Below are 15,207 nucleotides of genomic sequence, written 5' to 3' on the forward strand. Positions count from 1 at the left end.
GGCCTCCCGCGCCCTGTGAACCTCAGTCCCTGCGGGAGATGCTGGGAGGGGGCAGCGCGGCGAAGTGGGGGCAGAGGAAGGACTCTGGGGGTGCACAGGCCAGCCTGCACCCGGAAGGAGGAAGCTGTGCACGGTGTCTGTGGCTAGGCCCGGGATCCCCCACCCGGGGACTTCCTCTTCCTCCCGGGGCAGGTGTAGCTGCCACAGCGCGACCAGCACCCTGACCTGTCATGGACGGGGGCAAGGGACCCAGACTCAGAGACTTCCTGAGCGGGAGCCTGGCCACCTGGGTGAGGCAGCAGGGGAAGGCGGTGGGGAGGGGAAGTGAGCAGTAGGGAGGGGCTGGTGTTGGGGTGGGGAGGATGGGGCAGAGATGGGGACTGTGGGGGCTGGACTTAAATATGGGGCTGACGTCCAGGCAGCAGTGAGGCAGGAAAAGGGGTCCAGATCTTGGGGCCCAGGGACGTTCAGGGGTTTGGTGAGGAGGGGGCTCTGTGGGTTCAGGGAGCTGGCCAAGGGGCTCAGGACTCACTCTATTGATGGGGGCTTCACCCTGGGCTGGCTGACCGCTCTGCTTCCCACAGGCACTGGGACTGGCTGGGCTGGTGGGAGAGGCAGAGGAGCCTGAGGAGGAAGAGGAGGAGGAAGGAGAGGGGCCCCTTTGTCCCGAGAAGAGGTTCTTGCGTCTCGGTGATGGGGCCCTGCTCCTCCGGGTGCTGGGCATCATGTAAGGGGCCTCCAGGTCTGCGGGGAGGGGACCGGACAGGCCGGTCGGTGGGCAGGGCCTGGAGTCTGGGGCGGAGCCTGGCTGAGGGGAGGTGGGTCCTTGAGTCCCTTTCCAACCAGTGGCCCCCTGTGCCCACAGTGCCCCTGGTTCCCGAGGGGGCCCTCGGGTGGTCAGGGGCCTTGGTGATCCGGCAGCCAGTCGGGTGCGGAACCTGAACCACCTGTGGGGCCGACTGAGGGACTTCTACCAGGTGAGGGTCTGGGAGCGGGAGGCTGAGCCTGGAGCCCCCCAGGAAGGCCCGTCTCATCCCCCCCCCCCGCTCTGTGCCCTCAGGAGGAGCTGCAGCTGCTGATCCTGTCGGCACCCCCAGACCTTCAGGCACTGGGGTTTGACCCCTTCTCAGGTACCCTCTCCCACCCCCCCTTCCTGCGTCTGCCCCTCCTGCCACCTGTTAACCCCTGTGGCTTGTGCCCTGCAGAGGAGGCCGTGGAGGAGCTGGAAGGCATCCTTCGGCTGTTGCTGGGGGCGGCGGTGCAGGTGAGCGGGGCGGGCAGGGCGGGGCCCAGCTGGGGCTGCAGAGGTGGGAGGCTCCGGCCAGCCCTCACCCCCCCCCCCCACGCCCCCACTTGTTCCCCTGCAGTGTGAGCACCGGGAACTCTTCATCCGGCACATCCAGGGCCTTAGCCTGGAGGTGCAGAGTGAGCTGGCCGCGGCCATCCAGGAGGTATGGACCTGCACTACCTGGGACACCCTGCCTCCCACTCCTCAGGCTGAATGCTTTCCCTCCCCGCCCAGGTGACCCAGCCGGGGGCGGGCACGGTGCTGGCACTGGCTGGGCCCGAGCCTGGGGAGCTGGCACCTGCAGAGCTGGAGATGCTGTCCCGGAGCCTGATGGGGACCCTGCTGAGACTGGCACGGGAGCGGGACGTGGGGGCCCAGGTGGGGGCAGCAGGGGTATGGTACAGAGGGCCAGGTGGAGGGATGGGAGGACCGCGGGGACCCAGGTGTGTGGGGGAGATGGGAGTTGAGGCCCAGGTGTGGGGCTGGGGTTGGGGGTCTTTGGCTGACAGGGCTGTAAGAGCCAAATTCAGATTGTGGTGACGGGGTGGGAGGAGGGGGTGGAGGGTGAGAGGGAGATGTGGGGGGCATAGGTAGGTTACTTCTGACCCCTGACCCTTGACCTCCCACAGCGGCTGGCTGAGCTGCTGTTGGAGCGAGAGCCAGCGCCCTTGTTGCCTGAGGCTCCTGCGGGGATCCTTCTGGAGGGTCCCTCCAACCATTTGGCCCTGCAGCTGGCCAACACCAAGGCCCAGCTGCGCCGCCTGCGCCAGGAGCTGTGAGTGGGAGAGGGGCCCAGCCCCATGCACACGGCTCGGATCGGGCCTGGGGAGGGTTGGGGGTGCGGGTCCCATCCCTCCAGCGTCTCTGTCCTCCAGGGAGGAGAAGGCCGAGCTGCTGCTGGACTCCCAGGAGGAGGTGCAGGGCTTAGAGGCCGAAATCCGAAGGCTCCGGCAGGAGGTGCGTTCCGGGGCTCCTTGCCGTCGCCGTCTCCCCGAACCTTTCCCGGCACCGCCCGCGTCCCATCGCCCCCTCCACCCGGGCTCCTTCCCGTCCCCAGTCCCTGTGGCGGCGGCTGGCCGTTCCCAACGCCGCACCGTCTGGCCCAGACCCAGGCGCTGTCGGGACAGGCCAAGCGGGCCGAGCTGTACCGCGAGGAGGCAGAGGCGCTGCGGGAGCGCGCGGGCCGCCTGCCCCGCCTGCAGGAGGAGCTGCGGCGCTGCCGGGAGCGGCTGCGGGCGGCCGAGGCCTGCCAGGGCCGGCTGGAGGTGAGTGGGGGGCGGGGCCTGGAGGGTGGGGCTTGCGGAGGGGCGGGGCCTGCAGGGGAGAGGGTGGGCCGCGAGGAGGAGCACCTTGGGGCCTGGGAAAGGGAGGCTCAGGCCTTACTGAGGTCACGGTCATGGCCAGGAGAAATGGGTGAGCGGGTATCTGGGTAAAGGCCCCTGGACGATGGGGCAGATGGAGGGGAAAGCGGGGGTTGTGGGTAAGGGTAGGTCCTGGGGAGGAGGGCGGGGCCAGATGTAGGGGATGGGGTGTCCGGAGAGAGTCCCTAGCAGTGGGCGCTGATTAGCAGGTCCCGGCGGGATGCGAGCCTGGAAGGCGGTTTCTGGGGAGAAGGGGCGGGGCCCGGTGCTGGGTCAGCGGTACCTGGAAGGGGCAGATGCGGGGTCAAGTGGGGGACGGGAGACAGGATAGGGGCCCTGGGTGCCCGGGCACAGGAACCCCTGGCCCTGTGTCCCCCCTTCCGCCCAGGAGGAGCGGGCGCTCTCCGGGACCCTGGAGGCCGCGAAGGCGCTGCTGGAGGAGCAGCTGGAGGCCGCGCAGGAGCGCTGTGCGCGGCTGCATGAGACGCAGCGCGAGAACCTGCTGCTGCGGACCCGGCTGGGCGAGGCGCACGCGGTGAGCTTGCCGGAGTGACCCCCATGGTCCCCCAGGGCTCCCCAGTGACCCCCGGGACCCCTCCTCCTGGTGTTCCTGAGTGGTCCTCTCGCCCCCACACTGGGCCGGGCCTGGTGTCCAGGGCGGGTCTGACCCTGCTCCCCCCCAGGAGCTGGACTCGCTGCGGCACCAGGTGGACCAGCTGGTGGAGGAGAACGTGGAGCTGGAGCTGGAGCTTCAGCGGAGCCTGGAGCCGCCGCCGGGCTCCCCTGGGGAGTGTGAGTGGAGCCCCGTGGAGGGGCCGGGGCTGGGGGCTGCCCGTGTGGTAGGGATGGCTTCTGACTTCATCCCCTCCCCCCAAGTCTCTGGGGGTGTAGGGGTGTAGGGAGTGTGGCAGGACTTAGGGTGGGGAGGGGTCCTGACCTCATCTCACACACCCCAGCACCCCTGCCGGGAGCGGCCCCCTCCATACATGATGAAGTGAGGGAGGCAGAGGCCGGGCAGCTGCGGACCCTGGAGCGGGAGAACCGGGAGCTTCGAGCCCTGCTGCAGGCGTTACAGGGGCAGCCAGGTGGCCAGGTGAGTCCCCTCCCCAGCCACCCTCCTGGGGCCTTCCTGGTGGCACCGCTGGCCTTGACCCTCCCTCTCACGTGCCCTCAGCGCCCCCTGCTGGAGGAGCAGAGTGAGGACGCCATGGTTCCCGCGCTGCCTGTGGCTCCCCAGACCTGCCCGGCCTCAGGCCACGCGGGGGATGAAGACCCTCAGGCCTTGGACGTGGCTCCCCCGGCATCAGACTCAGCCCTCAAGGGGTCAGCGGAGTGTCCCCGGACGCCTGATTCAGACCCTCCGGTGACACAGAGGCTCCTTCAGACGGCTGCCACGGCCCCCCAGGCCTTAGACCTGGCGCCCCAGGACTCAGGCCCCTCTGTGGAGGCACAGCAGTCCCTGGAGGAGGCCGGCCACGGAGCCCCTCTCCAGACCCCTGCCTCTGAGACCCCACCTCAGGGTCCAGACATCAAAGCTCAGGCCCAGCTGTTGTTGAGAGAAGAGACTGGGGAGTCAGTGCCCCAGGCCCAGGGGCTCAGACAGGAGGCCCCTGAGAGCCCGCCGGGACCCACAGAGCCCCGCCCCCGGGGGCTGGAGGAGCAGCAGTCCCCTGGCCAGAGGCTGCACCTGCCCCCGGAGCACACAGAGGCCGGAGAGCCGGAGCCGCGGCTGGAGGGGATGACCAGGGACCCAGCGCAGAAGCCGGAAATGGCTCCCAAGGCCCAGGCCTTGGAGGGACCAGTCCCAGGGGAGATCTTGACCGGTGGTGACCCAGAGCAGGAGGCCCTCAGGGAGGAGGTGGCTCGGCTGAGGAGAGAGGCTGAGGCCCTCCGAGCCGAGCTGGAGGTCCAGGCTCGGAGGCTGGAGGCCCGAGGCACGGAGGCTGCTCGCCTCTCCGAGGAGCTGGCTCAGGCGCGGAGGGCAGAGGCCGAGGCCCACGGGGAAGCGGAGGCCCGGGTCCAGGAGCAGGCCCGGCTGCGGGAGGCGATGGAGGCAGCCCGACGGGAGCTGGAGGCGGCATCCCGGGAGCGGGAGGCGCTGGCAGAGGCCCTGGCGGCGGCAGGCCGAGAGCGGAGGCAGTGGGAGCGGGAGGGACCCAGGCTGCGGGCCCGGGCCGAGGCCGCCGAGGAGCGGCTGCAAGCACTGGAGCACGAGAGCCAGCAGCGCCTGGAGGAGGCCGAGAGGGAGCGCCGGGAGAGGCAGGCCCTCAAGGAGGTATGGGGGTGCTTGTATTCATTCGGGGCCAGGAAATGGGGTTCCAGGCCCACTGGAACCAGTGGCTGGAGTTTTGGGTTATTCATTCCATCATCGGCCACTGCGCCCAGCATCGAGCTGGGACTGGAGATAGAAAGACGAAGTCCGTTCCTGCCTTCCAAAGGCATGCCTGGCCTGGGAAAGGGGCAGGTGCCCCCCACCTCTGATGGGGTGACTTTGGAGGGGGTAAGAGTGTGGGCAGGGAGCCAGGGTGCCTGGGGGCAAATCCTGGCTCTCTGACCTCAGCAGTCACTCACCTGCACCCCAGTGCCTCCTTCTGTAAAAGGGGGGTACCCTTCATGGCTGCCTGGCGGGTCTTGTGGGAGACCCAGGGAGAGAGAGAGGTGGGAGGGCCTAGTTCATGCTGGTGGACACGTTGGTTATAAGAGCAGGGTGCTGTGGGAGCCTGCGGGAGAGGGAGCTGATGCCGGGGTTGGGCAAGAGGCTCTGCGGAAGGTCACGATCCCGCTAGATGGGGAAGGACATTTCATCCCCAGGAACAGCCTGTGCAAAGACTGGAAGGCATTGAAGCTCTTCAGGGGCCCAGGGGGAGTAGGGGGCTGGAGAGGTGTGTTGGGCCAGCTTTCCGGGTGTTAGTACTCCGTCCCCAGGCAGGGAGAGCCACCGGGGTGTGGCAGACCTGCGTGGGGCTGGGTTTGAGAAGGGTCACCTGGGTGTGCAGGGGCCCGGGGCCGCTTGGAGGAGTGCCTGTGGTCCAGGTGGCCGGTGAGGCTGGCTGGACCTGGACGGGAAACGGAAGAGAGAGGAGGCCTGGAAACCCCTTTATCATTCATTCGAGCACGTTTGCGGGTGTCTCCTGGTGGCCAGGCCCTGTACCAGGCAGCCAGCATGCCCACACTCAGGGAAGCGCCCAATCTGGGGTGTTGGCTCAGGAAGCACACCCGTGAGGGAAGGCCTGGGGGTGGGGGGAGGATGGCAGTGAGCAAGGAGGAGGTGCAGCCGGGTTTGGAGGGTGGAACCTGAGGAGGGCAGAGGGAGGAGGTGAGAACTCATTCAGCCGGGTTCCTCCTGGGCAGGGCTTCATCTTCCTTTCCATGAGGCAATGGAGCCCCTGGAGCAGAGTGGTCAGGGCCGTGTGGGGAAAGGCCCCTCAGAGGGCTCGGAGGAGACATGAGGCAATGCGAAGGGTGTCGGGGTCGGCGGGTCAGGGCTGTGGGGAGGGTGTGCCACAGACAGGAATGGAATCTTCCGCCTGAGCATCCCTATTGTACTGAGGCTCAGAAAGGAGGAGTGATCGGATCTGAGACTCGTCCCAGTGGAGAGAAGTGGGGTACAACACACTGTTGGGTTGACCCCTGCAGTTGGGGTCTGGGGAATGTGCAAATTGGGGGTGTGGGTAAGAGAGTAAATCTGAGAGGCTGTCTCTGGGGTCCACTCTGAAGGATGTGACTGAGGTGCTGTCAGGCAGACCGGGGTTATGGCCTGAACCCCCTGCTTATCAGCTCTGTGGCTTTCGGCAAGTTACTTCACCTCTCTGAGTCTTGGTTTACTCACCTGTAAAACCGGAATCAAAACGACCTGCCTCCCAGGATGCTGTAAGATAGTGACTGTGGAGAGCGTGGGGCAGCTGTGGAGAGGGAATGCCAGCAGGTGGGCAGTGAGGGTGAGGGTGGGGCTGGCTGGCTGGAAGAGCCAGCTCTGAGGACTGAGTGGGTGGAAGAGGCTGAGGACCAAGTGGGGCATTTTGTGAGATTTCCTGGTCAGAGCACTTCCTGGTGATAAGGGGCTGTGGCGCAGGAGGAGGTGACCAGCCAGGGAACCAGGGAACCAGGTCAGAGAACCAGGAGCCCAGGGGGGTGTCCAAATGGGCCTCCTGGACTGGGTGGAGGACAGGAGGTGCAACGGAGAGGGTACTGAGGGCTGTGGCCAGGGCCTGGACGAGGGCAGAGCAGGACTCTGGGCAGAGGTTCAGTTCTTCTTCATTGTACCGGTATTCTTACCCTCAGCCCCTGGCTGTCAGCAGCAGGGCATCATGGGATTTGTAGTTTTTCCAGTGAGAGGCAGTAGGCAAAGGTGTCTGGAAGTGCATTGCTTCCGAGGGGAGGCCTGAGGGGTGGGGGGTTGCTAAGCCAGGAAGAGCAGAGCACAGGCTGCTGGCTTGGTTTCCGGAGGCAGGATTTGTCAGGCTGCTGGGTCAGAGTTGGCCTTTCCCTGTGGTTTTATCCTGCCAGGGCCCCCACATCTCGGAATGGTTTGGCCTACCTCCCCTCTGGGGCCCACAGCTCAAATTGGGCCTCCTGCCCCATTCTGCAATGGTGTGGCCCAACTGCCAGAGGCCCTGGGCCCTAGCATCCCTGTCCGCCCCCGCCCAGCCCCACTGTGGTTAGGCCTGGTGTTCACCAAGTTCCTGTCTTCTGTGGCCATCCCCTGTGGCTGAGGGCTCTCTCCGGATCTGCTTCCGCTGCGCCCCTCTTTCCTTCATGGCTAGGATGGCCTCCGCCCGCAGGGCACGTCCACCTGTCCCTGGGCACATCAGGAAGCAAGGGCTCAGAGAGGTGAAGACTCAGAGAGGGGTCTCTGACCCCGGCCCAGGCGCCTCCCTCATGCCCTGCCAGGCTTACAATCCCCAGTTCTTTCTTTCTTTCTTTTTTTTTTTTAGTTTATATATATATATTTATTGATTTCAGAGAGGAAGGGAGAGGAAGAGAGAGATAGAAACATCAAATGATGAAAGAGAATCATTGATTGGCTGCCTCCTGCACGCCCCCTACTGGGGATCGAGCCTGCAACCCCAAGCATGTGCCCTTGGCCGGAATCGAACCTGGGACCCTTCAGTCCGAAGGCTGACGCTCTATCCACTGAGCCAAACCGGCTAGGGCCCCAGTTCTTTCATAGCCATTCTGCCCCGCGACCAGGCTTTGCTCCCATTTTACAGATCTGGGAGTAGAGGCCCAAAGGTGAAAGCTGTTTGTCTAGGGTGACAGAGCAAGGACAGAAAGCCAGGTCTCCTGACTCTCAGGCCTCTGTGTCTGTCCCTCCCTGGGTGATGGTGGTGGCATGTCCTTCTGGCCCTGAGCCTGCTCTGTCTGCCCTCAGGAGCTGGAGAAGGCTGTGGTGCGGGGCCAGGAGCTGGGGGCCCGTCTGGAGCGTCTGCAGAGGGAGCTGGAGCAGGCGACTCTGGAGCGCCAGGAATTCCTCCAGGAAAAAGAGTTTCAGCAACAGAGGTGGGGGCATTGCCTGAGGGGCAGGGAGCGCCAGGCAGAGGCTTGAGGAGGGGTAGATGCCCAGGCTTCTCCTGGCAGGTACCAGAGTCTGGAGCAGCGGATGAAAACGGAGCTGCAGGCCGCGGCCACCAGCAAGGAGGAGGCGCTGATGAAGCTCAAGGCGAGGGCCCTAAAGCTGGAAGAGGAGCTGTCCCAGGTGAGGCTTCGCCCTGGGAGCCGGGGGCCTCGTCCCGCCCCTCCCTCCGTCCTGCGCGCCCGCCGACGTGCCAGTTGCTCCCTTGTGACTCCTTGGGGGCCTGTTGGAAGGAGCACTGTGCTGAGAGTCAGGCTGACTCTGCCAAGGGCGGGTGGTCTCTGGGGCCTTGTGTCCTTCAATGGACAGCACTGGTGGCTTCGTTCTGAGGTGACTGCTGTGTCTTTCATGCTTGGCCTCCCCCCCGCCCCCCGCTCCCATTTCCTAGTGAGCTCAATCGCTTTTGTCGTCGTCATAAGTCAGTCGTTATTTCTGACGCCCCTGCAGTGTGGGGGCTCAGTGCTCAGCACTGGGGTGCGGTGGAGCCCAATGTCAGGCTGCCGTATGCAAGGGAGCCCCCAGTTCACCGGGCACAGAGGCAGGAAAACGGGTGACTGTCACAGGGGGTGCCAGGGGCCAGTGGGCACCCAGCAGCCCGCCTTGCTGGCACGTGTGGGGTTGGTCGGGGGAGGCTTTCTGGAGAACGTGATGTTGAAACTGGGGCCCCGAGGAGGAGCAGGACGTGCGGGAGGAGCAGCAGGGGCAAGTCGCGTGCTGTAGCCCCGGGAGAAGGTGGCAAGGGCAGGACAGAGTGATGCAGCTGTGGGAGCCAGGAGTGCGGGCTTGTGGGCACGGGTCCACTGTCCAGGTCCCCGTGCCATCACCGTGCATGGCCGCTCCCCCGCGTGACCTCCCAGGGCCTCTCCTTGCAGCTGCGCCAGGGCCCTGTGGGGCGGGAGCCCAAGGAGCAGGCTGAGCCGAGGACCACGGAGGCCCAGAGCGGGCGGCTCATCGAGGTGGAGCGCAGTGTGAGTGGTGGATGGTGGTGGGCGCGGGGGCGGAGGCGGGCAGAGGCCGGGCCACTAACTCCCCTCTGTGCCGAGCAGAATGCAACGCTGGTGGCCGAGAAGACGGCTCTGCAGGGGCAGCTGCAGCTCCTGGAGGGGCAGCTGGGAAGCCTGCAGGGGCGGGCCCAGGAGCTGCTGCTGCAGAGCCAGCAGGCGCAGGAGTACAGCAGTCGCCTGCAGGTGGGTGGTGGCTGGGTGCCCGCCCCCCACCCGACCCCTGCCCACTTACCACTGTCCCCTGCCCCTTAGGTATTGCTTCCTGCCTTTTCCCCTGCCTCAGCTCCCAGGCAGCTCTCCTTCCGACCCCTGCCCACTCCCTCTTCCCCTTCTGCCTGCCTCCAGCCCCCACGTCTGTGCCCCTGTTTCTCGGTCTCCAGCCCCTTCTCCCCAGCCAGCCGTTAGTCCCACCGCTCTCTGGACCCCCGCGGCCCCGCCTGTCACATCACGCCTCGTGCCCCTTGCCCTCCCCTCCACAGCCTGGCACCAGCCATGAGACCCCTCCCCTCTCCTTGCCCATGTACCTCGGCCCCCATGCAGCCCTCTGCCCCCTCCTCAGCGTTGTCTCCTTGTCCTCTGGCCTGCCCCTGTCCCTTGCTCCCTTTCTGGCCGGGGGTTCCCCTCCCGCCGTGCCACGCCCTCCTCTGCCCTAGGCCGAGAAGTCTGTACTGGAGCTGCAGGGCCAGGAGCTGCACAAGAAGCTGGGGGTGCTGGAGGAGGAGGTGCAGGCCGCGCGGCGGTCCCAGGAGGAGACCCGCGGGCAGCAGCAGGCCCTGCTGCGGGACCACGAGGCGCTGGCCCAGCTGCAGCGGCGGCAGGAGGCCGAGCTGGAGGGGCTGCTGGCCCGGCACCGAGACCTCAAGGCCAACATGCGGGCCCTGGAGCTGGCCCACCGGGAGCTGCAGGGCCGGTGAGTCTCCCCAACCCCCCAGCTCCTCTCCCCCTGATGGAAGCACTGCCCCCTGGCGCACCTGCACTGCTGTGCCTCCTGGGGAGCGGTGAGCGCGGGGCCCCGGCTGAGCAGGTCCTGGCAGACCCCCAGGTTCAGGCAGTCCGGCTGCCTGCTGCCCTGACCCAGGTCCCTCGGCCCTCTCGGCCTCTGTCCGCCCCAGCCACGAGCAGCTGCAGGCCCAGAAGGCCAACGTGGAGGCGCAGGAGTTGGCCCTCCTGGCGGAGCGCGAGCGCCTGATGCAGGACGGCCATCGGCAGCGGGGCCTGGAGGAGGAGCTGCGGAGGCTGCAGAGCGAGCACGACAGGTACCAGGGCTGCACCCCCCCCCCCTCCCCGTGCAGAGGTGGGTGGTGAGGCAGGCACCGTCCCTGTGAGGGCCTGCTTTGCCCTCCCTAGCACAGCCCTCTAGCCCTCAGGAGGCTGGGGGGCAGGTCCCCGCCCAGAGTACCTCTCCTTGTCCCCACAGGGCGCAGAAGCTGCTGGAAGAGATGTCCCGGGAGCGAGGGGAGCTGCAGGGTGAGCGCGGGGAGCTGCGGGGCCGGCTGGCGCGGCTGGAGCTGGAGCGGGCGCAGCTGGAGATGCAGAGCCAGCGGCTGCGCGAGTCCAACCAGCAGCTGGACCTGAGCGCCTGCCGGCTGACCACGCAGTGCGAGGTGTGGTGAGGGCGGCCGGCGGCCGGGATGGGCTTGGAGGGGGCTGGGGCTGGGGACAGAGTGGAGGGCATGTAAGGTAGCCACTCTGAGCCCCATGAACCCCCCACCTGCCCTGCTGCCCGCCCCCAACAGCTGCTGACGGAGCTGCGGAGCGCCCAGGAGGAGGAGAACCGGCAGCTGCTGGCCGAGGTGCAGGCCCTGAGCCGGGAGAACCGGGAGCTCCTGGAGCGCAGCCTGGAGAGCCGGGACCACCTGCACCGAGAGCAGCGCGAGTACCTGTGAGCGGGGGGCAGCGGGAGGGGGGCAGCGGGCGGGGTCAGCGGGGGTCAGCGGGGGGGCAGTGGGCGCTGGTCCTGGAGACACGTGTGGTTGCTCAGGGGGAGAGGCTGGGCAGTGGCAGTTCCCCCCCCACAGGCGTCAGTGTGCGAACTGCAGGGCTGTGCCTGCTGCAGCCTGAGCCTCGCTCCTGCCCGGCCTCACGCTGCTCCTCCCCCCCCCCCCCCCCCCCCCCAGGGACCAGCTCAACGCCCTGCGTCGGGAGAAGCAGAAGCTGGTGGAGAAGATCATGGACCAGTACCGTGTGCTGGAGCCGGGGCCCCTGCCCCGGACCAAGTGAGTGGTCCCTGCACCGCCTAGCCTGGGGTCCTCCCAGCCTAGCCCTGCCTGCCCTCTGACCCTGGCCCAGCTCAGGTCCGGGCCCACGAGGGTTTGCCTGGCCTCGCCTCCCGCCTGGCCCTCTCGTCCCCTTCCCCCCGGCCTTACTCCCTCTTGTGCCCTCTCGCTCCCAGGAAGGGCGGCTGGCTGGCAGACAAGGTGAAGAGGCTGATGCGGCCCCGGCGGGAGGGGGGCCTCCATGGGGGGCCACGCCTGTGGGCCAACGGGGCTGGCAGCACCGAAAGCCTGGGGGGCCCCCCAGAGATGGAGCTCTCCGAGGGCAGGGAGGCGGATGGGCCAGGTGGGTCTGGGGGCCAGGTGGCCGGTGGTCCCTACCCCGTGTCCTTTATCCCCCTGCCGCCTGCTCCCGCCGCTGGTCTCGTCCTTCCTGTGCGGCTTGTACACGTGCCCCGATAGCCTTCCCTGTTGCCCCCGCCCCTCAGATGGTTCCAGCGGTGCTTTGCTCTGCGTCCCAGCTGCGTCTCATCTGCCACCTCCTTCCTGCCTGCGCTGCCACCCACCAGTCCTACCCACCCCCCGCGGTGCCTAGGACCTCGGAGCCGCAGGGGACTTTAGTGAGAGGTCCTTTATTCCAGTCAGCAGGCGAGGAGACCGAGGCCCAGGGCGGGGAAGCGCCTTGCTCAAGGTCACCCAGTGAGTTAGAGTCAGAGCCAGCAGAGGGCCCAGCCTGTCACCACCCTCACGCACCCAGACCCTCTCCCGCCTCCGCCGCCTCCTCTCCCGGGCCCTGTGCAGCTTCACCTGCTGCCCTCACCCCGCCCCTCCCCCCGCCCCCCCGCACGGCGCTCACACCGCGCCCTGCCTCTTGCAGGGTCCCCTTCCCCCGCACCCATGCGCCGGGCCCAGAGCTCCCTCTGCCTGCGGGATGAAACCCTGCTGGGCGGGCGGCGGCGGAAACTCAGCTCCAGATTCCCCGTGGGCCGAAGCTCGGAGTCATTCAGCCCCGGGGACACCCCCAGGCAGCGATTCCGACAACGCCATCCGGGCTCCCAGAGCAAAGGTGAGGGACAAGGGTCCCGGCTTCCATTAGCCCCCGGCTCCCTGTGGACCCAGCGACCCCTTGGGGCGGGGGGGGGGGGGTTCCTTCCTGTCCCCTGTGTCTCCCCACAAGCCCTGCCCGCCTCTGTCCTGGTCCCTGTGGCCCAGTAGCTGCCTTGTGTCCCCCCAGGACCTGGCGTGGGATGGGATGGCTCCATTGAGACCCTGGCGGAACACGAAGCAGGTGCCGGCCGAGAGGGTGAGGGGGGCGTTTGCCCTGCGTGTGGCCCTGGCAGTGCTCATGCATCCCTTCACTCACCGGACAAACAGCCCTTCTAGGGGGTGTGCTAGCAGGGGGCAACGGGGAACGTTCTGGGTAGGAGGCAGACAGTAAGCTATACGCATGAGAATAGAAATAAGACGTGAGCTGCATGTAATTTAAAATCTTCTGGTAGCCTCATCAGAAAAAGTAAAAAGAGACAGATTAAACTTAGTAGCATTTTATTTAACTCAATAGGCCTGAAGTATTGCCATTTTAGCATGTAGTCAGTGTAAAAGATCATTACCGAGATATTTTATACTCTTTTTCCATACGCATTCTTTGAAGTCCATTGGTGTTTTACTCTCAGGCACATCATGGTTCAGACCTCCTAGCATATTAGGAAGAGGCAATGCTCTGGGACAAAGGAGGTCAGAGCACTGGTGGGGTGCAGTTAATTAGGGTGCCCGAGGTAGGCCGCGGAAGGGAGGCGAAGTCGGAGCAAAGACTGGGAGGTGAGAGTTGGCCGTGTTGCTATATGTGGGGAACAGCATTCCAGGCAGAGGGCTGGCGGCCCGGCCAGGTGGCTGGTGCAGCTGGGATGCAGGGGGAGAGCCGAGGGCATGGTGGAGGGCCTGTGGGGAAGTCCCCGAGGGCGCGGGCCTGAGCTGAGCCGAGCCTTTCCCTCCAGGCCTCGAGGTGCAGGAACCGGAGAAGCACCCTCTCACCCCTTCCCTCAGCCAGTGACACCGCGTGGACTGGAAGCTTGGGGATGCGGGCCTTTCGCCGCTGGAGTCCCAGCGGGGGCCCCAGACAGCCCACGAATGTGGGGAGCCAGGGCGTCTGGGGCCAGTCCGTGGACAAGGAGGCCTGGGCCCCTGGGGCCTCCATGGCCGGCACTGGGGCCCTGAGGTGGAGCTGGGACAGGCCTGTATGCAGGAGGAATAGCTGGCCCCCACTAGCAGCTCCTTGCCAGGGCTCTGGCTCGGCCATGCGGCCCTCGCTGAGGAGGAGGTTTCTGGGGGACCCCCCAGATGAAGGAGGCAGGCAGGAGTGGACAAGAGAGCCCCCTACCCGGTCCAGGTGGGGCGCCAAGGACCGCTCCCTGGCGCCCATGGCCTGGGCCTATCTCTGAGCTCAGCTGGGACGAGAAATAAAGCTGGAATGCAATCGCCCGAGTCTGCGCTGTGTCCACTGGCTGCATCCTGAGCCTCGAGGTGCCGGGGGCCCCTGAAGCCCCGAGTCCTCGCTGGTGGGGGCTGTGGCCACTGGCTTCCTGCCTGGCACCCGAAGCAAAGGGCTTCCCTCAGAGGAGGGGCCAGTGGGCTTGCATGGGTATCCCAAGGGGGTGGGGAGGGGAGGAGTCTGGGTAGCCTGCAGTGGGTGGGGCCCGGGTCTGGGCTCAGCCTTTGCTTAAAAGGTGGGGAGTGGGCTCTGGGGTGGGGGGTGGAGGACCTGCCAGAGGACCTGCCCTGCCCTCCCTGGCATCCTCGTCTCTCCTTTCACTGTTTTCTGTCTCCCCCCTCCCCCACTTGGGGTTGAGCCCTCCCCAGGGAGCTCCCAGCCTGGAGTGTCACCTAGTGCTGGGCTGTGGTGGAGGTACAAGGAGTGTGGACACAGGCATCTAGGGTGACATCCAGGAAGAGGGTGATTAGGCTGGTGGCAGGACGTGAGTCAGGCACCTGGGGCTGCCCAGGGTAGGGCGGGGCTGCCCAGCCGGAGGTGAGGCAGCCTGAAGGGGCGGGGGCGGGGGCGGGCGGAGCTGGGAGGGGTAGCCTCCTCAGGCGCCTTGGGCATAACCTACCACTCTGCCCCCTCTGCCTGCCCCCTCTTAGCTCCAGCTTCAGCTTCAGAGGCTGCTGGTGGGGGTGGACCCCTGGCCTCTGGCTGGAAGCTGGAAGCCCCTCCCATAGCGTCAAGGAGGGAGTTTGATGGCTGAACTCCCCCCCTCCCGCCCTGTGGGTGGCTCCTGTCAGTTATCTGGAGCGAAGAGGCTCTGGAGGGCAGTGGGCCAGGGCTCTGGGCCTGATGGTGAGAGGAGGCCACCCCTGTGTGGCTCTCACACGCCTTTAAAAAAATAAAAATGAAAAAAAATTATTGATTTGAGAGAGAGAAGAAACATGGATTGTTGTGCCACTTGTATATGCATTCATTGGTTGCATGTGCCCTGACCAGGGATCGGACCCACAACCTTGGTGTATCAGGATGATGCTCTAACCCACTGAGCTACCTGGCTAGGGCTGATACCCCTCTTTGAGGCCTGCTCTAAGCTCTGCTGGGCGCTGCCAGGCGTGGGGACAGAACCACGCGCGCGAGGGCATGTGGCGCGGGGCGGGCTGTGAAGGGTGCTGAGGCCTGAGGTCCCTCTACAGACCAGCTCTAGATCCCCTCACCTCTCCCTGCCATGGTGGGGCCTGGCTCCCGCCCGCTCAGCACCCCCTGTACGTGCTCCCTGCGAAGGGGGAG

The 15,207-nt window shown here is 66.3% G+C and overlaps 1 protein-coding gene across 1 annotated transcript; it reads left to right on the plus strand.

Annotated features, from left to right (window-relative positions):
- Positions 1-230: 230 nt before the first annotated feature.
- CCDC88B (coiled-coil domain containing 88B) lies at positions 231-13,639 on the plus strand (the record flags this gene model as incomplete). The annotated part of the gene is made up of 27 exons (XM_079789496.1): positions 231-290; positions 585-727; positions 866-977; positions 1,061-1,130; positions 1,206-1,264; positions 1,368-1,451; positions 1,523-1,666; positions 1,918-2,063; positions 2,164-2,245; positions 2,395-2,553; positions 3,038-3,184; positions 3,333-3,441; positions 3,606-3,742; positions 3,824-4,924; positions 8,021-8,148; positions 8,227-8,344; positions 9,094-9,189; positions 9,268-9,408; positions 9,879-10,135; positions 10,338-10,481; positions 10,643-10,829; positions 10,962-11,107; positions 11,343-11,441; positions 11,618-11,784; positions 12,316-12,504; positions 12,673-12,741; positions 13,433-13,639. 27 exons carry the CDS (start codon positions 231-233, stop codon positions 13,486-13,488), a joined length of 4,350 nt encoding a protein of 1,449 aa, XP_079645622.1. The 3' UTR covers positions 13,489-13,639.
- Positions 13,640-15,207: the final 1,568 nt, after the last annotated feature.

This window comes from Cnephaeus nilssonii (assembly GCF_951640355.1).
Source record: "Cnephaeus nilssonii genome assembly, chromosome: 13".
Taxonomy (NCBI): Eukaryota; Metazoa; Chordata; class Mammalia; order Chiroptera; family Vespertilionidae; genus Cnephaeus; species Cnephaeus nilssonii.